General features: G+C 43.3%; 1 protein-coding gene across 1 annotated transcript; it reads left to right on the top strand.

Annotated features, from left to right (window-relative positions):
* Nucleotides 1-24,999, top strand: ESD (esterase D). Its single transcript, XM_069758281.1, has 9 exons — nt 1-78; nt 3,921-3,991; nt 9,720-9,808; nt 11,059-11,157; nt 20,188-20,312; nt 21,672-21,791; nt 23,418-23,516; nt 23,615-23,782; nt 23,993-24,999. The coding sequence occupies exons 2-9, from the start codon at nt 3,924-3,926 to the stop codon at nt 24,071-24,073; spliced, it is 849 nt and encodes a 282-aa protein (XP_069614382.1). The 5' UTR covers nt 1-78; nt 3,921-3,923; the 3' UTR covers nt 24,074-24,999.
* The last annotated feature ends 2,042 nt before the right edge of the window (nt 25,000-27,041 follow it).

Genomic DNA, 27,041 nt, shown 5'->3' with positions numbered 1-27,041 from the left:
CTGGTCACGAGGTCGTGACATCATGAAAGGTCCTGTCGCTCATTAGGATTTGTTGTGAGAAGTTTCTCTGCAGGACAGGTGGGTGCTGTGTATAGGATTTGTGAGGACGGCCCGGCTATAACGCTGCAGTTGTCGCGGCTTCGGTGACTGCAGACTCTCCCGTGCACTGTGAGGGGCGCGGAGGGAGGTGGCAGCACTATAAGCCCCAGCGCACCCAGATAACCAGCAGCTGCCATGTGCGCTCTCCAGCCGGAGCTATACATAGCCTCCCTCCATTCACAGGGAGCAGTGCGTCTGACAGGGAATGGCGTCTGTCCCGCCTCACTGCCCTGTGCACAGGAATGAGGCCATTTGTAATTGCGATTATTATTGCCCGAGCACAGAGCTGTCAGTCATAAAGGCTAATACACCTGAATGTGTGAGAGAGAATATCTGTGTTCAGAATTATGTACCAGTCAGTATCTTAGTCTAATAATCTTTATTACTAACTAGATGGTGGCCCGATTCTAATGCATCGGGTATTCTAGAATATGCATGTCCACGTAGTATATTGCCCAGACACGTACTATATTGCCCAGTCACGTAGTATATTGCCCAGCCACGTAGTATATTGCATGTCCACGTAGTATATTGCCCAGACACGTACTATATTGCCCAGTCACGTAGTATATTGCCCAGCGCACGTAGTATATTGCCCAGCCACGTAGTATATTGCATGTCCACGTAGTATATTGCCCAGCCACGTAGTATATTGCCCAGCCACGTAGTATATTGCCTAGTCACGTAGTATATTGCCCAGCCACGTAGTATATTGCCCAGCCACGTAGTATATTGCCCAGCCACGTAGTATATTGCCCAGCCACGTAGTATATTGCCCAGCCACGTAGTATATTGCCCAGCCACGTAGTATATTGCCCAGTCACGTAGTATATTGCCCAGCGCACGTAGTATACTGCCCAGCTACGTAGTATATTGCCCAACCACGTAGTATATTGCCCAGTGACGTAGTATATTGCGCAGCCACGTAGTATATTGCGCAGCCACGTAGTATATTGCCCAGCCACGTAGTATATTGCCCAGCCACGTAGTATATTGCCCAGCCACGTAGTATATTGCCCAGTACACGTAGTTTATTGCCCAGCGCACGTAGTTTATTGCACAGCGCACGTAGTATATTGCACAGCGCACGTAGTATATTGCCCAGTCACGTAGTATATTGCCCAGTCACGTAGTATATTGCCCAGTCACGTAGTATATTGCCCAGCGACGTATGTCACAGGTTAAAAAATAAACATATAATCACCTTCCGAGGGACCCCTTGTAGTCATGTTGCCTGTGTGCGGTGCACTCTGCAGCTTCCGGTCCCAGGGTTGGTAGCACAGGACCCGTGATGACGTCGCGGTCACAATGCCGTACGTCATGGCAGGTCCTTCTCGCGCAGGCGCGCAGGACCTGTGATGAGGTCGCGGTCACATGACCGTGACGTCATGGCAGGTCCTTGTCGCATACCATCCTTGCCGCCGGTACCTGCCGCTTGCATGAAGCGGTTACTGGAGCGTCTCGAGGAGCGGGAAAGGCGGCGAAAGGTGAGTATATAATGATTTTTTATTTTTTTAAATTATTTTTAACATTAGATCCTTTTACTATTGACGCTGCATAGGTAGCATCAATAGTAAAAACTAGGTCACACAGTGACCCGAGTGAGTTACCCGCGGCATAACGCGGTCCATTACTGCTGGCATTAACCCTGTGTGAGTGGTGACTGCGGGGAGTATGGAGCGGGCGCCGGGCACTGACTGCAGGGGAGTAGGGAGGGACTAATCGGACTGTGGCCGTCGCTGATTGGTCGTGGCAGCCATGACAGGCAGCTGGCGAGACCAATCAGCGACTTGGATTCCATGACAGACAGAGGCAGCGACCAATGAATATCCGTGACAGAAAGAATGACAGACAGAAAGACGGAAGTGACCCTTAGACAATTATATAGTAGATCTTTTTATATAGCGCTAACATATTCCGCAGTGCTTTACAGATTGCACACATCATAATCACTGTCTATGATGAGGCTCCCAATCTAGATTTCCTATCAGTATGTCTTTGGAATGTGGGAGGAAACCGGAGAACCCAGAGGAAACCCACGCAAACACAGGAGGAACATACAAACTCTTTGCAGATGTTGTCCTTGGTGGGATTTGAACCCAGGACTCCAGCGCTGCAAGGCTGCAGTGCTAACCACTTAGCCACCGTGCTGCCCTGTTGATGATCACATTTTTTGGGCAGCACCAGCCACAGCTGCAGGACACTGATAAGCGAGGTGACTGCTTTCCTTCACTGTACAGCTCCCGTGTAAAGAAGCACACCCATTGTTTATTCATTACATGTAATGTGTTCATGTACTCGCCTACTGCTGCTCCTGATGATCGGCTGTTCAGCGCTGCAGCTGCATGTGCCGCGGCTATATGACAGTCACAACACAGAGGCTCTCAAGGAATGTATTGTAACTGTTGCGACACATGCAGCTGCAGCGCCTCCAGCTGATCATCGGGAGCGCTCCAGGTATCTGAGTTGCTGCTTGTTTAGTAAGTGCTATATCTTGCCAAATAAGGAGAAAGCCGACAATGTTTGTTTATCTCTAAATACCACATACAAGGAACAAATACCGCCACGCTGTGACCAGATCACATATTGCCTCCACAGTGTGTCCTAATAATACCTAATAATATGGTAGGTTGTAAGCTCTCTCGAGTAGGGTCGTCTTATTTCTCTTTAATTATTGTATTGTTAACGTTGTTACTTATGACACGTGTTTGAAACTATAAAGCTCTGCGGAATATGTTGGAGCTATATAAATAAAGATTATTATTATACCGCTGACAGGAGAAAAATACCACAACTCCATGGCCAGGATGCATTACTGCGACATAGTGACCAAATAATACTACATACAAGGAACAAATATCGACACACCGTGACCAGATCACATGCACATATTACCACCACAGAGTGACCGAATAATACCACAGGGGATAAATACCGCAACCCCATGACCGGGACACAGCAACTCCTGCTGCTCAGTGATGACTGGGGATAATACTGCAGGGGCTCATTGGGGATTGGATGGGGGAGTCCCACCCTCCTGTGGCTAAGCGCTGGCTGCACACACACGGCTGCTCCCAATGACGCTCCTCCTTACTGTTCCCTTCTCACATCGGTCCTGTTTCAAGTTTGCGCTGAGTGGAAAACCCTGACTCCGGGCCCCCCACCTCATAGGCCTCATACACCAGTAAGAGTAGTAATGCCCTGATAGCAGCCCTGCTCAGCACCATGTATGCTGCGGGTCATCTAATATGCACAATGTTAGCTGGTCTCTACAACCGATCGGTGACCACTATTTGACGGTGACCGTGTGTCTGTGCTTATGATTTATTTACAATGTGTTTCTGTTTTGTAACTGTGCACTTATTATTCATCATCAAATCATAGGACATTTCCAATAGTGCAGACAGGATGTTATTTTCTGATAAATGAACAAAGGCCAAATTCAGATGTATGTGCTTTTCAATCTTTAGGCTGGATTCACACACCTGTGAGTCACAGTCCGTGACTTATGAGCCGGCCGCAGGTCTCCTGACCTAAGCTCATAGGCATATCAAGGTCTGGTTCAGGACTGTGACACATGGATGTGTGAATCTGGCCCTATGCAGACTGCAATGCTTTTCATCACCAAAACTAAAAGTTGAATACATGGCAATGAGGCCATTCAGGCCATGGGACCCGTGAGTGATCTGGGCATTGCAGTCCATATATAGACTGAAAGTTGTTGTCTGAATTCAGCCTTTGAGTTATTTTAATGCTTTGATTTAAAAAAAAAATAAAATTGTTTTTTGTTTGTTTTTTTTTAATCTTTTTGGATTCCACAGAAGATGGCTTTAAATCAGGTTTCCAGCAACAAGTGCTCTGAAGGCTTCCAAAAGGTGTTTGAGCATGACAGGTAAGACCCCATAGCCCCCATACTGATGTCGCTGACCTCAAAATGATGAATCCTCCAAATGCTGCTCACACTGTTCTTGTATGTATCTACATACACTGCTCAAAAAATAAAGGAAACACTAAAACACCACATCCTTGATATCTCTGAATGAAATATTCCAGTTGCTAATTTGTGTTCATTGCATAGTGGAATGTGTTCAGAACAATAAAACATAATTGTCAATGTAAATCAAAATGAATATCCCATGGAGGTCTGGAGTTGGAATGATGCTCAAAATCAAAGTGGAAAATAAATTACAGGCTGGTCCAACTTCAGTGGAAATGCCTCATGACAAGGGAAAGATGCTCAGTATTGTGTGTTGCCTCCATGTGCCTGTATGACCTCCCTACTGTACAACGCCTGGGCATGCTCCTGATGAGGCAGTGGATGGTCTCCTGAGGGATCTCCTTCCAGACCTGGGCTAAACCATCTGCCAACTCCTGGACAGTCTGTGGTGCAACCTGACGTTGGTGGATGGAGCGAGACATGATGTCCCAGATGTGCTCAGTCGGATTTAGGTTTGGGGAACGGGCTGGCCAGTCCATAGCTTCAATGCCTTCATCTTGCATGAACTGCTGACACACTCCAGCCACATGAGGTCTGGCATTGTCCTGTATTAGGAGGAACCCCGGGCCAACCGCACCAGCATATGGTCTCACAAGGGGTCTGAGGATCTCAACTCGGTACCTAATGGCAGTCAGGCTACCTTTGGCGAGCACATGGAGGGCTGTGCGGCCCTCCAAAGAAATGCCACCCTACACCTTTACTGACCCACTACCAAACCGGTCATGCTGAAGGATGTTGCAGGCAGCAGATCTCCACGGCATCTCCAGACTCTGTCACATGTGCTCAGTGTGAACCTGCTTTCATCTTTGAAGACCACAAGGTGCCAGTGGCAAATTTCCCAATCCTGGTGTTCTGTTGCAAATGCCAAGTGTCCTGCACAGTGTTGGGCTGTGAGCACAACCCCCATCTGTGGACATCGGGCACACTATCCTCATGGAGTCGGTTTCTAACCGTTTGTGCAGACACATGCACATTTGTGGCCTGCTGGAGGTCATTTTGCAGGGCTCTGGAAGTGCTCCACCTATTCCTCCGTGCACAAAGGCTGAGGTAGCGGTCCTGCTGCTGGCTTGTTGCCCTCCTACGGGCCCCTCCACGTCTCCTGGTGTACTGGCCTGTCTCCTGGTAGCGCCTCCAGCCTCTGGACACTACGCTGACACACAGCAAACCTTCTTGCCACAGCTTGCATTGATGAGCCATCCTGGATGAGCTGGACTACCTGAGCCACTTGTGTGGGTTGTAGAGTCCATCTCATGCTACCATGAGTGTGAAAGCACAACCAACATTCAAAAGTGACCAAAACATCAGCCAGAAAGCATTGATACTGAGATGTGGTCTGTGGTCCCCACCTGCAGAACCACTCCTTTATTGAGGGTGTCTTGATAATTGCCAATAATTTCCACCTGTTGTCTATTCCATTTGCCCAACAGCATGTGAAATTGTCAATCAGTGTTGCTTCCTAAGTGGACAGTTTGATTTACTTGAAGTTATTTTCTGTTTAAGTGTTCCCTTTATTTTTTTGAGCAGTGTATAATTCCAGTTCATTGGGATGTTGTGTAAAATGTAAAGAAAACAAAAATGCAATGGCATGGAAACCTTGTACAGCCATAATTCACAGCAGAACAAAGAACACAGATCAGAATGTGAAAGTTAGACTTTTTTTTTTCATTTCAGTTGAAAAATTAAGGGTATGTGCACACGTTGTGGATTTTCCGTGAATTTACACCTGCGGATTGCTCTTAAGGAATAGGTGTAAAACGCTGCGGAATTCGCACAAAGAATTGACATGCTGCGGAGAATAAACCGCAACGTTTCCGTGTGGAATTTTCCACATGTGCACTGCGGATTTGGTTTTCCATAGGTTTGCATAGTACTGTACACCTCATGGAAAACTGCTGCGCAGTGGATCCGCGCAAAATCTGCAACGTGTGCACATAGCTTTAGTGTTTTAGAAACTGATGGCGGCAACACATCTCAGAAAAGTTGGCACTACATTAAAAACATACATGATTCAGTCATGCAAAAACTGTATGGGCTCAGGAATACTTCCAGAAATCAATGTCTGTGAACACAATTAAAGATGTATCCTGCAAATTAGAAGCCATAAATCAACGCAATCCAGAAATGCTGCCGTCTCCTCTGGGGTGAAATTAATTTAAAATGGACTGAGACAAAATGGAAAACCGTTCTGTAGTCAAGAATCAAAATGTGAAATTCTTTATTGAAATCACAGATACTGTGGTCTAAAGAGGAAAGTGACTCATGACTCTGTTGACGGGTGACCAGGGGCGCTCCTTCTCTGTCCCTAATGCTAGGGGACACCCTAGCTCGCCTTGTTCCCCGGGTTACTTCTGAAGGTGAAGATGTTGGGGCCACGTACCCTGCCTTATCTCTTGAATCCGCCCTCCGTCTGTACCCTTCCTCCACACAGGGAAGACGGAAGTTGTGCACTGTAGTACACCAACCAGACGAACAAGGTAGCACAAACGGGGGAAACGGAAAATACCAGGTATACAAATATCCACTTGCCACATACTGCATCCATCGCAACAGCATGGCTTCACAGAAAAAAGAGTTGTGGTGATGTGATGAACTAGTCACTGCAGTCCTGGCCAATTGAAAATATTTGGTGCATTATGAAACCAAAAATCTGGCAAAGACCCCGGACTGTTTAACCGTAATAATCCTACACCAAGCAACGTTCTAATCCCAAAACTCCAGTAATTGTCTCATCACTTCCCAAACGATTACAAACTGTTGTAAAAAGAAGAGGGAATGCAACACAATGGTAGACATGGCCCTGTCTCATCTTTTTTAAGGTGTTGCTGCCATCCATTTCAAACTAAGTACAACATTTTTCAGATAAAATGGAAAGGTGTCTAACTATCACCATCTGATCTGTGTTCTATATTCTGCTGTGAATATATGGCTATAAGAGATTTGCAAATCATTGCATTCTTGTTTTCTTTATATTGTTGTGTATGTGTATACATTCAGTACTCACAGTAGGTCCTGCATTTGCAAACTCAAAAGTAATTACTTGATTAATATGCATTTAACGTTATGTTGTGGCTTACTATCCAATTCTTTTGTTACAAATTGATTAGATGAATAGTCTGGGGTTTATTACAAATTATGACGTTGCATTTGGTGTGCAAATCAATAATTTATGATGTAGTTGGCTGCATGTTGCTCAAGTTACTGTGAGCAGCCTGTGTGGCCTAAACGTGCTACTATGCCTGCAGCGTCTCCAGACTTGTCTCCCATCGAGAACAAACGAGACATCATTGGTTGAAAATTTCAAAGAGAGCTGCCAGTAGTGGATCTTGATGAATTACATTCCCAAGTGCATTCGGCGTGGCAGAAAATTCCTCTGACAACCATTAAGTACCGCATTCATAACATGACAAAGTGTGTAGGTGCAGATAATTGTGTGTGTGGCGCTCCTACTCAATACTAAATAAATCGAGATATTTTGAAAAAGTTGTTGCAAAAACACTGAAACAACGCTGAAAGAGGGGACTTGCTGCATTTTTCAAAAAACTCAGTTCTGTGACAAAACAGTCAGGAAGAAAGACTAAGGTGTGTGCATGAGATTTCTGAAATCTCACAGACTTTGCTGGTATTGTAAAAAGCAGGTAAAAATTTGCATTAAAAAAACGCAACGTGTGCACATAGCCTGAAAGGAAATCCTGTTTATAAGGATCTAAGCGCACTGTGGATTTTATAGTTTCCCTGGAGATGCACTCTAATGGAGGTGTGCAGTGCCTTATTTTCTGCCTGACATGACATTTCTGCTTCACCTTGGCCCGGCAGACAACCGCATGACACTCAGCAAATATTGTCCGTGTGCCCTTTTCTCATTAATGGGACACGTGCGTGATACCTGTTTGGCGTTGGACGGTTGCCTAGGTAACAGATTTGCCGGGTCTGCAGCTGCATCTCTCCAGGTCTGCTTTCGGAGTGGGCAGATGAGAGGCGCTGCCTGCCCCTCTGTGATCTGCGGCTAGGCTACACCTGTACGCAGTAACTGGTCACCTTTGCTGCTCCTGACATTGGTCCGTCCCGCGCACAGAGCGTGGCTGCTTTCATTGTGTGGACGTGGCGGCTCCGTGCTGCTGTCTCTGTACAATAATACATGGTTATTATATCAATTGTTGGGATTTCTTTTGCCGCATTATAACAAAACCTCTTTTCAGTTCCCATTCTGTTCTTTTCACATATTCAGGCTAACACCTGTATTTATAACTGACGGCAGTAAAATAAATGGACGTCTAACAGCCAAGGATTGCTACTATATGTGTCGGCTCATGTCTGTGTTTTCTTGGGTGCACTTATACTTGGCTGTGAATCACTTTTATGGCCTTTATCGTTGAATAGATAAGTGCTGATAAAGTCGTGTACATTATTTGTAGAGAAGTACGTTGTGTACATCAGCAGTGCATAATGGAGTCCCTCCACTTCACCATTGATAGCCCACACAGGAGTGCGCAGATATGTCATTACGGCCTATTTACCTCTCATTGGTCTACAGAAGTGTGAGTAATAGTGCACCCATGTGTTATCGTACTAGCTTTTCCTTTGAATTCAAGCCCATTTTCCCATAAAATAAATATCTATGTAGGCAGTAGTGCAGAATGTTTCATTCAATACATCTTGGGGCCTGCTGACACATAGGAGTCTGGTTCCAATCCCAAACCAGGCAAGCAATGTAAATTGGGGGGACTGCATTGGTCCATAATGGTTATGATGAGCAGACATCGATTTTAGGAAGGAACAATATCCATCTTGTACCCTGGTCTTAGTAATGTAGCCATGGCTTTAGTCATAAGCTCGTGAGCAGGGTCTCTGCCACCATACAGGTACTAGTTGGGTTATATACCAGGAAAACTCTGATAGTTGAGAACTCCAAGGTGCAAAAATATAAGAAATTCTTTCATAATCACACAATTTGACATATTTTAATCTCAAACCGTTCTGACATGTCCGCTTCATATCCGTTTCTGGTATTTGTGGGATCCACGGCTGTGTTTGAGAATTGGTCAAAAATCTTTTGTGCACAACTGTTTTGTTGTAAAGTGGATTCAATACTTTACACAGATCTAGGAGCGTACCCTTATTCCTGTACATTTTGGTTCTGCAACCCCATTCTCATTCATCAGTGCAGATGTTTTGTGCCACCACAGAAAAACATAAGTATGTTGCCACTTCCTGCGGAAAATGTGAGTATTATCCCTATTGAGTGACCATTGAGCCTATCCTCATTCGGATCCATGGCCGTGCAAACTGCAAATCTGCAGAAATCTAAGTCAGCCTCGGATTTAGGCAAAAGAGCTTACACACCGGATACTAATCCATCCTGTGAACATACCAGGCCGTGGTCACCATTACTGCTGCTTGCCTTGTCCTACAGAGGACATGTCTACGTTGTTATTTTCTGTGGATGGATTCTTTTGTTAGCAATATGTTTGATACATGTGGTTCTTACATAGTAGATGTAGCATGGCTTGCTGAAGCCATTTTTCTTTATTTCTACTTTTCTGCAGAATAGTTTGTGACAGGCATATATAATTGTCGTTCCCCTGTTGCTTTCGATGACTGATGACCGCTTTATACATTTTTACAGTGCAGAATTGAAGTGCAAGATGAAGTTTGGAATCTATCTTCCTCCTAAAGCGGAGAGTGGCAAGTGCCCAGTGCTGTACTGGCTATCAGGTGGGTAGCTTCATACACTGGCGTTGCCTTTCACAGCCTGCGGACTACATACAGATGTCAATTCAGAGAACTGATCTAGTAGAGTTGAGCATTAAGATTCCTATCCTGGTCTAGTAGCCACGTCCCTCCCTCCCTCTCCCAAAAACACAATGAAAAAGTGATCAAAACATTGTATGTACCTGAAAATGATATCAATGAAATCTACAACTTGTACGTGAGTCAGACAGCCATGTTTTACATATGTGATGTATCCATTTTTTTTCATGGATATAACACATGCCCATTATAGTCTATGGTGTAATTCACATGTCTGTGTTATTTCTGTGTCCATACAAAGAACACGGAGACATGTCTGTTTTTTTTCTTCGGTAAAACAGAAGAAAAGTACCTATAAAAGTCTATGGGTCCGTGAAAAACCCAGATGGCATCAGTGTATTTATTTATTGAAAAACACTGATGACACGGATGGTAAAATCGGACCCATGGACCGGATATTGATGACACCGGCTCCATTTTCTCATGGACATGTGAGTGAGGCCTTACAATGCAAAAAAAAAACACGAACCCTCACATGGGTCCAGTCATGAAAAAATAAGTTATGGGGCTCAAAAAATGATGACACAAGCAATTTATTTGTATTTATTTTTTTGTTGCAAAGTTTAAAAAAATGTACGATAATCACTTAAATGTAAAAAAAAACTTTCTTAGTATGGAATCACCGTAATCGAACTGACCTGGACATTCATGGTCATTTTATATGGAATGAATTCTGCAAGCTACCCCAGAAATTACGGAATTGCTTTTTTTAGCCGTTTCACCCCATAATTTTTTTTCCCTTTTTAGGTTTTCAGTACATTCTATAGTAAATTGAAAAAGAATGGTGTCATTCAAAACTAGAACTTTGTCCTTTTGAAGAGTAAGCCCTCATATCACTATATCGATGGAATCTGATGGCCTATTTTGTGCTTATTTTCATAGTTAATTTTTAAGGTTGTGTTTTAAAGACAACTCGAGCCTATTTTTTGTTTTCATTGTGAATGGAGAGGAACCCTGTAACCTCTGATCTGGTTACTTGCTATAAAGGTGCTGTGTCTGGATGTATGAGAGTTCACCTCTGAGATGTGTAGACGTTTACTGGGTTGTTTGTCTGGGTAATTGTTGATTTGGTTAATGTATAACAATAACAGCAGACTGTAAGGATGTGGCTGCTTCTGGGAAGTAACTGAATAGATCTGTTTTTCTTTTTGCAGGACTGACATGCACAGAACAAAACTTTATCACCAAGGCTGCCTATCACCAGGCTGCCTCTGAGCTGGGGCTCATTGTAGTAGCACCTGACACCAGTCCTCGTAAGTGTCGTCATTTGGTTTGCTACAAGTAAAACATTGTACAAATCTGATTCTGGTGGTTAGGAGAATTTCATTTGAGAGCTATAAACATTTGATGAATGTTTGAACAATGTGACTCTCCTCTTTGATTTTCGATTTCAAGGGGTTGTCTCTTACTTTAAAAGTTAATGGCTCCGTGGTAAGGTAATAAAAACAAACAAACAGAAAATAAACTTGCCTTCCAGACTGGCATTGCCTCACCACACTATGTAGTCAGTCCCCCACCAGTCTAATGGCACCAATATTTAGGAGGCTGAAGAGACGTCAACAGCATGGAGCTTACATAAGCATATTAATATGACTGGTTTAACCCCTTTCTGACATGGGACGTACTATCCCGTCGAGGTGGGGTGGGCCCCCATGACCACGGACGGGATAGTACGTCCAGCGCGATCGGCGGCGCTCACGGGGGGAGCACCGCCGATCGCGGCCGGGTGTCAGCTGTTTATCGCAGCTGACATCTGGCACTATGTGCCAGGAGCGGTCATGGACCGCCCCCGGCACATTAACCCCTGGCACACCGCGATCAAAATGTGATCGCGTTGCTGCGAGGGTCTCACCTCCCTCCCTGCTTCCTCCAGCCCCGGATCCAAGATGGCCGCGGATCCGGGTCCTGCAGGGAGGGAGGTGGCTTCACAGAGCCTGCTCAGAGCAGGCACTGTGAAGGCTGCAGCGCTGCATGTCAGATCAGTGATCTGACAGAGTGCTGTGCAAACTGTCAGATCACTGATCTGTGATGTCCCCCCATGGGACAAAGTAAAAAAGTAATAAAAAAAATTTCAAAATGTGTAAAAAAAAAAAAAAAAATAAATAAAAAAAAATATTCCTAAATAATGAAAAAAAAATATATATATATTATTCCCCTAAATACATTTCTTTATCTAAATAAAAAAAAAAACAATAAAAGTACACATATTTAGTATCGCCGCGTCCGTAACGGCCCGACCTATAAAACTGGCCCACTAGTTAACCCCTTCAGTAAACACCGTAAGAAAAAAAAAAAAAAAGAGGCAAAAAACAACGCTTTATTATCATACCGCCGAACAAAAAGTGGAATAACACGCGATCAAAAAGACATGATACCGCTGAAAGCGTCATCTTGTCCCGCAAAAAACGAGCCGCCATACAGCATCATCAGCAAAAAAAAAAAAAAGTTATAGCCCTGAGAATAAAGCGATGCAAAAATAATTATTTTTTCTATAAAATAGTTTTTATCGTATAAAAGCGCCAAAACATAAAAAAATGATATAAATGAGGTGTCGCTGTAATCGTACTGACCCGAAGAATAAAACTGCTTTATCAATTTTACCAAACGCAGAACGGTATAAACGCCTCCCCCAAAAGAAATTCATGAATAGCTGGTTTTTGGTTATTCTGCCTCGCAAAAATCGGAATAAAAAGCGATCAAAAAATGTAACGTGCCCGAAAATGTTACCAATAAAAACGTCAACTCGTCCCGCAAAAAACAAGACCTCACATGACTCTGTGAACCAAAATATGGAAAAATTATAGCTCTCAAAATGTGGTAACGCAAAAAATATTTTTTGCAATAAAAAGCGTCTTTCAGTGTGTGACGGCTGCCAATCATAAAAATCCGCTAAAAAACCCGCTATAAAAGTAAATCAAACCCCCCTTCATCACCCCCTTAGTTAGGGAAAAATTAAAAAAATGTATTTATTTCCATTTTTCCATTAGGGTTAGGGTTAGGGTTAGGGCTATGGTTAGGGCTAGGGTTAAGGCTACAGTTAGGGTCGGGGCTAAAGTTAGGGTTAGGGCTATGGTTAGGGCTAGGGTTAGGGCTACAGTTTGGGTTGGGGCTAGGGTTAAGGCTACAGTTAGGGTTGGGGCTAAAGTTACGGTTAGGGTTTAGATTACATTTACAGTTGGGAATAGGGTTGGGATTAGGGTTAGGGGTGTGTCAGGGTTAGAGGTGTGGTTAGGGTTACTGTTGGGATTAGGGTTAGGGGTGTGTTTGGATTAGGGTTTCAGTTATAATTGGGGGGTTTCCACTGTTTAGGCACATCAGGGGCTCTCCAAACGCGACATGGCGTCCGATCTCAATTCCAGCCAATTCTGCGTTGAAAAAGTAAAACAGTGCTTCTTCCCTTCCGAGCTCTCCTGTGTGCCCAAACAGGGGTTTACCCCAACATATGGGGTATCAGCGTACTCAGGACAAATAGGACAACAACTTTTGGGGTCCAATTTCTCCTGTTACCCTTGGGAAAATACAAAACTGGGGGCTAAAAAATAATTTTTGTGGGAAAAAAAGGATTTTTTATTTTCACGGCTCTGCGTTATAAACTGTAGTGAAACACTTGGGGTTCAAAGTTCTCACAACACATCTAGATAAGTTCCATGGGGGTCTAGTTTCCAATATGGGGTCACTTGTGGGGGGTTTCTACTGTTTCGGTACATTAGGGGCTCTGCAAATGCAATGTGACACCTGCAGACCATTCCATCTAAGCCTGCATTCCAAATGGAGCTCCTTCCTTCCGAGCCCTCCCATGCGCCCAAACAGTGGTTCCCCCCCACATATGGGGTATCAGCGCACTCAGAACAAATTGGACAACAAATTTTGGGGTCCAATTTCTCCTGTTACCCTCGGGAAAATACAAAACTGGGGGCTAAAAAATAATTTTTGTGGGAAAAAATTTTTGTTTTATTTTTACGGCTCTGCATTATAAACTTCTGTGAAGCACTTGGTGGGTCAAAGTGCTCACCACACATCTAGATAAGTTCCTTAGGGGGTCTACTTTCCAAAATGGTGTCACTTGTGGGGGGTTTCAATGTTTAGGCACATCAGTGGCTCTCCAAACGCAACATGGCGTCCCATCTCAATTCCTGTCAATTTTGCATTGAAAAGTCAAACGGCGCGCCTTCCCTTCCGAGCTCTCCCATCCGCCCAAACAGTGGTTTACCCCCACATATGGGGTATCAGCATACTCAGGACAAATTGTATAACAACTTTTGGGGTCCAATTTCTTCTTACCCTTGGGAAAATAAAAAATTGGGGGCGGAAAGTTAATTTTTGTGAAAAAATATGATTTTTTATTTTTACGGTTCTACATTATAAACTTCTGTGAAGCACTTGGTGGGTCAAAGTGCTCACCACACATCTAGATAAGTTCCTTAAGGGGTCTACTTTCCAAAATGGTGTCACTTGTGGGGGGTTTCAATGTTTAGGCACATCAGGGGCTCTCCAAACGAAACATGGCGTCCCATCTCAATTCCAGTCAATTTTGCATTGAGAAGTCAAATGGCGCTCCTTCGCTTCCGAGCTCTGCCATGCGCCCAAACAGTGGTTTACCCCCACATGTGGGGTATTGTCGTGCTCAGGACAAATTGTACAACAATGTTTGGGGTCTATTTTCTCCTGTTACCCTTGGTAAAATTAAACAAATTGGAGCTGAATTAAATTTTTTGTGAAAAAAAGTTAAATGTTCATTTTTATTTAAACATTCAAAAAATTCCTGTGAAGCACCAGAAGGGTTAATAAACTTCTTGAATATGGTTTTGAGCACCTTGAGGGGTGTAGTTTTTAGAATGGTGTCACACTTGGGTATTTTCTATCATATAGACCCCTCAAAATGACTTCAAATGAGATGTGGTCCCTAAAATAAAATGGTGTTGTAGAAATGAGAAATTGCTGGTCAACTTTTAACCCTTATAACTCCCTAACAAAAAAAATTTTGGTTCCAAAATTGTGCTGATGTAAAGTAGACATGTGGGAAATGTTACTTATTAAGTAGTTTGTGTGACATATCTCTGTGATTTAATTGCATAAAAATTTAAAGTTGGAAAATTGCGAAATTTTCATAATTTTCGCCAAATTTCCGTTTTTTTCACAAATAAACGCAGGTACTATCAAATAATTTTTACCATTGTCATGAAGTACAATATGTCACGAGAAAACAATGTCAGAATCACTGGGATCCGTTGAAGCGTTCCAGAGTTATAACCTCACAAAGGGACAGTGGTCAGAATTGTAAAAATTGGCCCGGTCATTAACGTGCAAACCACCCTTGGGGGTAAAGGGGTTAAAGTGAATGTGCCATTAGAAAACGACCTGTTATTTAAATGAGGTTTTTGTGTTTACATTTTTTTTTTCCAAGGGAATCTGTCAGTAGGATGAACCCTCCTAAGGGGCCCCGGCGTAGGTCATAGGAAGCTGAATAAAGTGATACCTTGATATCTGCTATCCAATGCCTTATTCCAGAGAAATCCATGTTGTTCTTGTATGTAAACGAATGATCTATGGGCCGGACACTGATCTGCATGAGAATCTGCCTCCAGAGCTTATCTAATATATAAAGCTGAATGTGTGTGTGTGTGTGTGTGTGTGTATGTGTGTGTCCGGGATTGGCATCTGCAGCGTCGCAGCTACAGCCACAAAATTTTGCACAGTCACACGTCTAGACCCCGAGAGCATCATAGGCTATGTTGTGAGGCGAAATTTTAACCCTGCACTTTCCAATTCACCAAACCATTTTGCCCCTATCTACATAATGGGGAAAAAGTGAAAGGAAAAGTGTTGGAGGCAAATTGACAGCTGCCAGATGTGAACAACGGGGACTTAAAGAATGAGAGCGATGGCGCCAAAGAGTATATACCGTACAGTTGCTAAGGTGGGGCCCCCAACATGGGATACTCACCACACACGGGGATATGAACACACACACAAAATGCGCCACACACTACCACGTGCTTGAACACATACTACCCTCAGCACACATTTCACCACACACCAACCTCGCCACATAAAAGTCGAAAACCAGAAGTCACCGCTCAAAGCTCGCCACGCGTAAAATTTGCCACATGCAAAACTAGCCACACATGCAAAACTCACCTCATGGAAAACTCGCCACACGGAAAACTTGCAAACGCGGAAAAATTGCCACATGCACAAAAGTTGCAACACATGCAAAAGTTGCCTCACACAAAACTTGCACATACTCAAAACGTACCACACATAAAACTCGCCACGTGCAAAACTTGCTGCACACAACTTGCTACACTAACCTGTCACATGCAACTCGAGACACAAAAAGTTGTACACCCATGTCGCCACACAAAACTCATCTCACAAAAGTCGCTACATGCATGTCGCCATTCCCAACTCAACACACACAACTTGACACATGAAACTCGCCCTAAAACACACACAAGTCTGGTATTATCCTTCAAAAATAAAAATCTGATTAATAAGCAGACAAACTACAAGAGCAACAAATGTACCATATAGGAAATACGGCAGCTGTCAGTCACATGACCTGTCTATTATGTGTATGTGTGAGCTAATATATACTGCCAGGGGCTTCCTGTTGGCTGGGGATTTATCAGGCTGCCAATTTAGCTTACAAATACTGAGGTAAAAATACTGACCAAATAACGTGGGTACGAGGTCTAATACAGGAGGAGATGACACACAGGTATATACTATATACAGGAGCAGATGACACACAGGTATATACTATATACAGGAGGAGATGACTTACAGGTATATACTATATATAGGAGGAGATGACATACAGGTATATACTATATAAAAGAGGAGATGACATACAGCAGGTATATACTATATACAGGGGAGATGACATACAGGTATATACTATATACAGGAGATGACACAGGTATATACTACATATAGGAGGAGATGACACACAGCAGGTATATACTATTTACAGGGGAGATGACATACAGGTATATACTATATACAGGGAAGATGACACATGTATATGCTATATACAGGAGATGACATACAGGTGTATACTATATATAAGCGAGATGACAAACCTGTATATACTGAGGTGAAAATGAGAGGCGTGAGGTTAAAATGAAAAGTTGTGAGTGCAAACTAAGAGTAGTGAGGGAAACTAGTGGAGTGATCGGAAAATGACAAGTGTTAGGGGGGAATGAGAGGAGAATGAGAGATGTGAGGGGGAAAATGAGAGGCGTGATGGTAAAATAAGAGAAGTGAGGTGCTATAACTAACCACAGATACTTACTATGCCTAGGCAACGCCGGGCTCTTCAGCTAGTTCTTAATAAAAAGGGGCATTACCAGTGTGAGACATGTGACTAATACAGGACAGTAGATCTGAACTTTGTCTCCATACAAACACATTTGCTGCAGCTCTCACAGCTCTGCTGTATTGCAACACTGGCGGCCTGTGAGATGGAAGCTGAAGCTGACAGGAACCTGCAGATGTGTTCAGGTTTAATCAAATACATCTCTGCAGGGAGAGTAGAGAGCGGCCATTACACATCACACTGCTAACACCTCCTTCATGTACACTGTGTGCAGAATTATTAGGCAAGTTGTATTTTAGAGGATTATTTTTATTGTTGATCAACAACTATGTTCTCATTCAACCCAAAAGACTCATAAATATCAAAGCTTAATTTTTGGAAGTTGGAGTGAGAATTTTTTAGATTTGGCTATTTTAGGATGATATCTGTTTGTGCAGGTAACTATTACTGTGCAGAATTATTAGGCAACTTAATAAAAACCAAATATATTCCCATCTCACTTGTTTTTCACGAGGTAAACCAATATAACTGCACAAAATTTAGAAATAAACATCTCTGACATGCAAAAACAACCCCCCCCCCAGATTAGTGACCAATATAGCCACATTTCTTTATGATGACACTCAGCAGCCTTCCATAGATTCTGTCAGTTGCTTGATCTGTTTACGACCAACATTGCGTGCAGCAGCCACAACAGCCTCCCAGACACTGTTCCGAGAGGTGTACTGTTTTCCTTCCCTGCAGATCTCACATTTTATGAGGGACCGCAGGTTCTCTATGGCGTTCAGATCAGGTGAACAATGGGGCCATGTCCACAGCCACGCTGTGGAGTAGATGGAGGCATGTCCTGCATGAAAATCATGTTTTTCTTAAACGATACCGACTTCTTCCTGTACCACTGCTTGAAGAAGTTGTCTTCCAGAAACTGGCAGTAGGTATGGGAGTTGAGCTTCACTCCATCCTCAACCAGAAAAGGTCCCTCAAGTTCATCTTTGATTATACCAGCCCATACCAGTACCCCACCTCCTCCTTGCTGGCGTCTGAGTCAGAGTGGAGCTCTCTGCCCTTTAGTGATCCAGCCTCTGGCCCATCCATCTGGCCCATCAAGAGTCTCTCTCATTTCATCAGTCCATAAAACCTTTGAAAAGTCAGTCATAAGATATTTCTTGGCCCAGTCTTAACGTTTTATCTTATGTTTCTTGTTCAAATATGGTCGTTTTTCAGCCTTCCTTACCTTGGCCATGTCCCTGAGTATCGCACACCTTGTGCTTTTTGTTACTCCAGTAACATTGCAGCTCTGAAATATGGCAAAACTGGCGGCAAATGACATCTTAGCAGCTTCAAGCTTGATTTTCCACAATTCATGGGCAGTTATTTTGCGCCTTTTTTGCCCAACACGTTTCTTGCGACCCTGTTGGCTATTTGCCATGAAACTCTTGATAGTTCGGTGATCACGCTTCAAAAGTTTGGCAATTTCAAGACTGCTGCATCCCTCTGCAAGACATCTCACAATTTTGGACTTTTCAGAGCCCGCCAAATCTCTCTTCTGACCCATTTTGCCAAAGGAAGGGAAGTTGCCTATTAACTAAGCACACCTTATATAGGGGATTGATGTCATTAGACAACACCCCTCCTCATTACAGAGAAGCACATCACCCGATTTACTTAATTGGTAGTTGGCTTTCAAGCCTGAACAGCTTGGAGTAGGACAACATGTATAAAAAGTATCGTGATCAAAATACAACTTGCCTAATAATTCTGCACACAGTGTCTAATAATCCTTGGAGTCAGATTTCTGTCCAGCCCATAGCCTGGAACAGCTCATTTACACATAAGAAAAACATGAATTTCTCTGCAATAAGACTTGCGATTACAGATATTAAGGTGTTGTTTTATTCAGCTTCCTATAGCCTACATGCCCATACAGACAGCTTAGGAGGGTTGATCCTACTGACAGATGCCCTCTAAGGGTATGTGTCCACGGTCCGTAATCACAGCGCTTTAAACGGAGTGGAAAACCCGCTCCGCCCAAAGCGCCGCCCCCTTCTGTACCTGCGGTGATTCCGGATGTGTTCACTGAACACATCCGTAATCTCCGCACTCCATACATAGGGCCCTGTGATTTACCTTGCGGAAACGGAGTGTCACCGCAAGGTAACCAGACATGCTGTGTTCTAAAAAGACACTACGCATGTCCGTAAACGCAGGGCCGCCAGAGGCGTATTTGCACGCATAGAGGAGACGGGATTTCATAAAATCCCCTCCACTATGCTGTAACATCTGGACGCTGTGGGTTGAACGCTGCGGTTGTACGCAGCGTCCAATCCTCAGCTAATCCGGATGTAATCCTGAACGTGGACACATACCCTAAGAGTCGCTATTGTTTCTGGAAATCCACATTTACATTAAGCAATGAACAGACTCCGACCCTAGCAGTGACATCATCTATTGTGATTGGTGGATCCTGTGTTATCTACTGTGTATAGAGGTGTTACCTGTAGAATTGGTGCTGATCTATTTGTGCATTCTATCCCATGGGCCACTGTATAGGCTCTTCTTTTGAATTGCTGGCCTGGACGTAGTCACGAATGCGTCACATTGCAACCATTACTTTGTGCCATGCCGGCTAATCAAATGAAGTGTCATGAATGCTGGTATATAAGAGGCAGTACCGCCGCCACAGACTACCATTGTGGGTGACCGATGGAGAGGGACGAATGATAGATGGGCAATAACTGTAGTTATTTGTCATTGTAATCCTGCCTCTAAAGATAAGGAGACTGCGGTAAACTCTTCCTGAAAATAGCCCCAATTGCAACATTTCAATTTTTTTTATACACATCGTGATATATAAAAAAAAAATTGCCAAAAATGTTTAAAAATGCATTTAACACACATCTGATTTAAATTATAGGTCATTATCTGATTACACATTTCCTTTAATTATTCATCCTCCTGGTAGGTGGCTGCAGTATCGATGGGGAAGATGAGAGCTGGGACTTTGGCACTGGAGCTGGATTCTACGTCAATGCCACTGAGGATCCCTGGAAAACGAACTACAGGATGTATTCATACATCGTGGAGGAGGTAGCATGACACCTTTACTACATTATTTGTCTATCTAGCAGGACGACCCTAAACATACTGCCAGAGCTACAATGCAATAGTATAGATCAAGGATCCGCAGCCTGTAGCTATGGAGCCACATGTGGCTTGCTGGCCCATGATCTGTGGCTCGCTGGCCCATGATCTGTGGCCCGCTGGCCCATGATCTGTGGCTCGCTGGCCCATGATCTGTGGCTCGCTGGCCCATGATCTGTGGCTCGCTGGCCCATGATCTGTGGCTCGCTGGCCCATGATCTGTGGCTCGCTGGCCCATGATCTGTGGCTCGCTGGCCCATGATCTGTGGCTCGCTGGCCCATGATCTGTGGCTCGCTGGCCCATGATCTGTGGCTCGCTGGCCCATGATCTGTGGCTCGCTGGCCCATGATCTGCTAGCTTGATGCATTAGCACCAGACCTAGCCAACAACTATGAAGAGCAAGTCTGCAGATGGTGAGTAAGTAGAAGACTAGGTGTGAATGTGCATATACTGGCCCTGAGATTGGAGAGATAAAGGGGTGCTCCGAAGTCTTAACTAAATTTCATCCAAAATCCTTATTAATGCTGCAATCTAAGCTATTTTGTAATATACTTATATTAATAAACCCCTTCCCTAACTACACTAACAACTATTCTATTTTTTTTTTTAATTTCCTGTTTGATGACTATTCATTTGGGAACCCCGGTGCATGCTGGGATACTCAAGCAAAACGTCATCAGAGGAAGGAGCAGAGGCTGCTGAACTCTTCCCTCCTTGTGAGCTGTGTGATCTGCACTGTGACAGCATCCGCTCTGTTGTCAGCTCAGATCACTAATAGTCAGCCGGCAACAAAACAAAACCATGCATATGTGTCTCTTTATATAGTGCATGTAAACTGCTAGTTTCACTGTATATATATGCAGTCACTTGCTGCAAAATATGATGGAGAGTGAATAAATGGGTCTCTGTGAATCCTTGCATAAATCTCATTGTAATAATGCTAATTATGTCACTGATCTACAGAAGAATGTACACGTACATACCATTGCCTATGGCGATCACATTAATTTCTGCATTATCTTGTTAGTGCGAGAACTTTCATCATTATTAGTTACATTGAGAATGATGCCACATTAGACCTGAGCCCAGTCCAACTGCAGGGTTTGACCTGCCAAATGTCACCTAGACCAAAGGCCCCATGGGTAGTAAGATTTCTTTTTAATAATCTGGCACAAGCTCATCACCATATTCTACTTTCTGACGTTGCATATTGAATTCAAGTAATTTATCTGTTTATAATGATCATTATTTTATTTATTAGAATTATATTTCTGAATAATGTCATCATTTTTTCTGTTTTCCAGCTACCTCAACTCATAAATGCAAATTTCCCAACAGACCCAGACAAGATTTCTGTTTTTGGCCACTCTATGGGTGGACACGGTGCTTTAATCTGTGCACTGAAAAACCCAGGGAAGTATAAGGTAATGTTTGAAGAAAGACCAGGATTATTATATTGAGCATCCAGCTATCAGTCATCAGTCAGTCTGCCCTGCTGCCGGATGGAAGCTGGAGAGAACCACTTGTCAGAGATCGTATGTTGGGCGACAATCTGCTCCGTAAACAGCCCCTTTATGTCAAATTCTTTCAAACCACCCATGGATAGTATGCGTTAATAGGATGCTTTACTGATGTGTGCAATGTCCTATAGAGAAACGGTTAAACAGTGACAGGCAGTCATTTTGTGGTGAACATCGCTGGCCACACGTCCTTGTGACAAGTGTAATCTACAATGGAGCCATCTCCAGGATCCGGACGTTTGATGACTCATTCGTGGGGTTTAGATCTCCCGCTGATCTGCTAATGTCTCCTGACCGTGCGCTGCGAATCTTAGTAATTAAGTGAAGGGCAGAGATGCTGGAGAAAACCTAAAGTTCAAGTGCAGAGGTAAATAGTAGGAACATCATCTGTCAAGAGGCAACCTAATAAGAGTAGAAAACACTTTATGTGGAAGTAAAAACATCATTAGAAGATCTGACCTTTATGAATAATATCCTTCTATGAAATCTACCTTATATGTTGTATTTCAGCATGAGTCATGACGAATTTTGCTTTAAAATGGATTCATAAGCCTACATAGTGTTATTAGTAGTTTGTATTTATGACTGCTTTTTGCGTTGCTGCTGTTGGAACTATTTAGAAAGGTATGGCTATTTGCATCTTTTCATATGAGCTCTACTTTTAATATTATTTACCAGCCTAATACACTTTTCTGTAAATAAATGTACAGTGCTATTTTCGGTGCTTGTTACAAATATGCAATGGGTGCTTACCGGCTCTGCAGAAGCTGGAAGAGCCCTCCTCGGCTTCGCCTCTAGTGAAGACAAACAATAGTAGCAGAAATTTGATTTTAGAGCCACGTGGGAGTGTTGACTACTGAACTTGTCTCTTTGACTGAATTCTTGTATTTTGCCCCCCAAAACATTGAAAACGTCCCTTTTAAAGGGAACCTGTCACTATCAAAATGCATTACGAACTACAGGCATCATGTTATAGAGCAGGAGGAGCTGAGCAGATTGCTATATAGTTTTATGAGAAAAGATTGAGTATAACCTGTGTTTTTACCATTTAGACATTTACTCTTTCTGAGATTTTGGGTCCAGTGGGCGGTCCTATATATGTATGCATACAGATAGCTGTCAGTCAGTCACTGATAGGACCGCCCACTGGACACAAAATCCCAGAAAGAGCAGGTGTGTAAATGATGGTAACACAGGTTACACTGAATCTTTTCTCACAAAACTATATATCAATCTGCTCAGCTCCTCCTGCTCTATAACATGGTGCCTGTAGTTTGTACGGCATTTTTATAGTGACAGGTTCCCTCTAAGAATTTTCAGTACAGCTGTGGGTCTGTGATTCAAGAAAAACCCCCAAATGTATTTGTATTTCTCACTTCTTCATCATTGCCAATAAATATCATACTGTAAGGAAACAGCTGCTTTTTATTGGGTTAATAAAATGTATTATTATACTTTCACCATGAAGTACATGTAATACCCACTGGTAAATTACAAGCTTTGTAAGTCTGCATTTTGCTGTCTTTACAGAGTGTTTCTGCTTTTGCTCCTATTTGTAATCCCATCCAATGTCCCTGGGGTCAGAAAGCGTTTAGTGGATATTTGGGATCAGACAACAGCAAATGGGAGGTATGTCGGTTTATAGTACTATATACGCACATCTCACAGTAGCTGTTTATTTCCAGGCTTTGTGAGAGATAATGTCATTTTTCCCCTTTCTCTTCGAGGCCTATGATGCGACTCATCTGGTGAAGACCTACTCCGGCTCACAGCTAGACATTCTAATTGACCAGGGGAAAGATGACCAGTTCCTCTCTGCGGGGCAACTCTTGCCTGACAATTTTATTGCTGCGTGCACTGAACGGAAAATTCCTGTCGTGTTTAGACTTCAAGAGGTGAGGCTCCAGAATAAATGCTCCATATTAAGTTTATCAATAGCTTAAAGGTTTTCTAAACGCCCAGTGTGGATCCAGGACTCGGAGCTAATGACGGCGTATATAGTTAGTTTCCTACTGAGGATAACACTTGTGTTGCTGCATCACTAAAACAATACGAATAATTCATTCTATGTGATTATTTTATATGTTTTATCTGTTTTCTTCCAGGGATATGATCACAGCTACTTCTTCATCACCACTTTTATAAATGACCACGTCCGACACCATGCAAAATATCTGAATGCTTAAGTTAATCCCAGTTGTGAGGAGGGTCCGGTAAAAACTCTAATTATTAAAATGATAACTGGCATCGTTTTTTTGATCAATGTGCAAATTTGTGATTTGTATATTAAAAGGGCTTAGAGGGGTTGTCTGGTTTAAAATGTAATTTGTGGCAATATGGATGCCAGCCTATTAAATAACAACCTCCCGGGTGCATGGTTGCCTCACCGCACCCGCTCGGGCCTTTGTTAATAGGTTGTGTGGTGATGTCACATCTTCAGCGTATGTCACCTGTGCAGTCAATCACTGAGCTGAACGGTGAGGTCAGTGTATTTGGCACAAGACACTAATCCCATTGATTGGCTGCAGCAGTGATGTATCTTGTAGAAGTGACGTCACCATTACAGCCCTTTAAAAAAGACCAGTGCAGTAGTAGTGAGGCAACACTGGACCCTTGGACGGCAAGTAATCGCTGTGATTATTTTACACATCTGCAACCCACAAAACATTTGAAACCAGGTAAGCCCTTTGATAGTTTAACAATGTTGCACTGCCCATGTAAGGAATAATTGTAACATGGCAAGAATGGGCAATAAGCTAATTTTCAGCGTTGGCACAGATATTTGTCCCCTACATACCAACAAAGCTTCACTTACCTGATGGGAAGATCCTTCACATGTTATTCTAAGATTTGCTTAGGAGTCCTAGTAAGAGGCTCATTGGAAGGCCGCAGGGGACCTCACTAGGTATTTGGGGTTAGGTAGCATATCTACTTTTAGCCATATGCAAATCTTTTTAGTTCAAAGACTTTCACGTTGTTTCCAAAAATTGCCAAGAGGTTTCCGAAACCGTGTCTATCCGATAAGTAAACCTAGAGATTCATGGTTAACGATTTGTGAAATCTTCAGAGGAGGTAATGTGGCCTTAATAATAAAAAAATACATCTTCAATCATTGGATGACTCGCTGTCTTATTTTTTTTTTTATAGAGAGATACAGCAATAGGTGATTTTTGTTATCTGTGATACATGGCGTTACCTGCCATGCTACCGCATGTTGTGCTTTTTATTTCACATCTCAAACATATTTCCTAAAAATAAGAGTTAAAATATTTTGTGTTATGAATTTACATGGTTTACAGTATATCAGTGTTCCTTAACGAAACAAAATAATGCCCCAATTAGCAAAGCTTTTATGCCAGGAAAGTGGCATAAGAGCTTTGAAATATCGCAAAATTTTTGCACAACTCTGAGTTGGGCCACAATGTTGCAGTTTTTGGCGTTCTCACACTAGTTTCGCACAGCGCGGACTAAATGGGCAGAGCTGGGATGAGACAGGGGCGCGATGGAGGCACAACAATTTAATTCAAGAAGAGCTGTGGCGTAACTTACACTAAAATCGTAGAATGTTAGAGTTGGAAGGGACCTCGAGGGTCATCGTGTCAAAGTCCATCTCAGACAGATGTCTGTCCAGCCTCTGTTTGAAGGAGAAGTAGAAAACTTCAGTCTCTGACTGGCGTAAGATCTCTGGCAAGGCGCACGCTTAATGAAATGGAAACATTTGACTCTGCGACTCCCTCTCATCAAGACTGGAGTGAAATTTGCCAGTCTTGATGAATCGGAGGTATTGTTTTTTTTCCTTATTTTAGGATGAACTGTTTTACTATAGAAGTTTAAGGGGTATTCTGGCTATAACAATTTATCCCCCAGTCACGGGGAAACTACTAGATAACTGTTGGTTCAGCCGCTCAGGACTACAATGAAGGCCAGGCACAAGCCCTCCAGTGAAATGGAACAACTGTCACAAATAAAATCCACCACTTCATTTATAATCCCACCCACGCAGTCCCATAAAGATTGAATAGGCAGTAGTGCAGAAGCGTTACTACCACTCTATTATAAGCAATACAAGTCCCCCATTCTGGCGTTCAGTATGGGTTTCAACAATAAGACACCCACCAATCCAGTAGTTGGCACCTATCCTGTGAATAGGTGATAGATAAATTGTTTTACCCAGAACACCCCTTTAAATAAAGTTTGCAGAATATATGAGGAAGTGGTAAACTTAAAGGGAATCTGTCACCCCAAAAATCATATATGAGCTAAGGCCACTGGCATCAGGGGCTTATCTACAGCATTCTGTAATGCTGTAGAGAAGCCTCCGATGTAACCTGAAAGGTAAGAAAAACAGGTTATATTATACTCACCAAAGGGTGTTCCCGCTGCAGTTCGGGTCCGATGGGCGTCCCGGTCCGGCGCCTCCTAGCTTCATACGATGACGTCCTCTTCTTGTCTTCCTGCTCCTGCGCAGGCGTACTTTATCTGCCCTGTTGATGGCAAAGTACTGCAGTGCGCAGGCGCTGGGCCTGTCCTTTCCCAGCGCCTGCGCACTTCAGTACTTTGCTCTGCCCTCAACAGGGCAAATCAGTACGCCTGCGCAGGAGCCGCAGCGGGAATACAAGAAGAGGACGTTATTGTAAGAAGATAGAAGGCGCCGGACACGCACCGCGACGCCCATCGGACTGGACCGTAGCGGGACCGCCCCTGGGTGAGTATAATATAACTTAGCATATAACTTACAGAATGCTGTAGATAAGCCCCTGATGCCGGTGGCCGCTGCTCATATACAATTTTTGGAGTGACATATTCCCTTTAAAATACCACGCCAGCATTTTTTGTTTGTTTAATTTCACCCCTGGAGTGGAGCTTTAAATGCCAGTCCACATGTCATACTCACCTGCTGCCACTTGCATCCTTTTCCAGCGTCACTCCTGTAGGTCTCCAGTGAAAAGTGACTTGCTGGCTAATCCAGTGTTTCATGAAGCAGCGCAGAGGTCACGTTTCGTTTTCAACTCACGTCTATGTGAACCTCATTCTGGCTGTCATAGACTTGCATTGAGAGCTTGTGACGTAGCTTATGACTTCTGATCAAAAGATGGCGCCGCGGAAGCATTGGTGAAAAACTGTGAATGATGAGTATATGACCGTGTATATATG

Source organism: Ranitomeya imitator, chromosome 3 (genome assembly GCF_032444005.1).
Source record: "Ranitomeya imitator isolate aRanImi1 chromosome 3, aRanImi1.pri, whole genome shotgun sequence".
In the NCBI taxonomy this organism is placed as follows: Eukaryota; Metazoa; Chordata; class Amphibia; order Anura; family Dendrobatidae; genus Ranitomeya; species Ranitomeya imitator.
Note: the sequence above shows the minus strand (reverse complement) of the source record. Positions and strands in the feature narration are given on the sequence as shown.

What these genes read in the sequence shown, in the direction of transcription:
- ESD (XM_069758281.1), top strand. Translation starts at nt 3,924, where the DNA reads ATGGCTTTAAATCAGGTTTCCAGCAACAAGTGCTCTGAAGGCTTCCAA. An exon ending in AAGGTGTTTGAGCATGACAG is followed by an intron (nt 3,992 to 9,719) that starts GTAAGACCCCAT and finishes ACATTTTTACAG; the next exon opens with TGCAGAATTGAAGTGCAAGA. An exon ending in TCGTGTTTAGACTTCAAGAG is followed by an intron (nt 23,783 to 23,992) that starts GTGAGGCTCCAG and finishes GTTTTCTTCCAG; the next exon opens with GGATATGATCACAGCTACTT.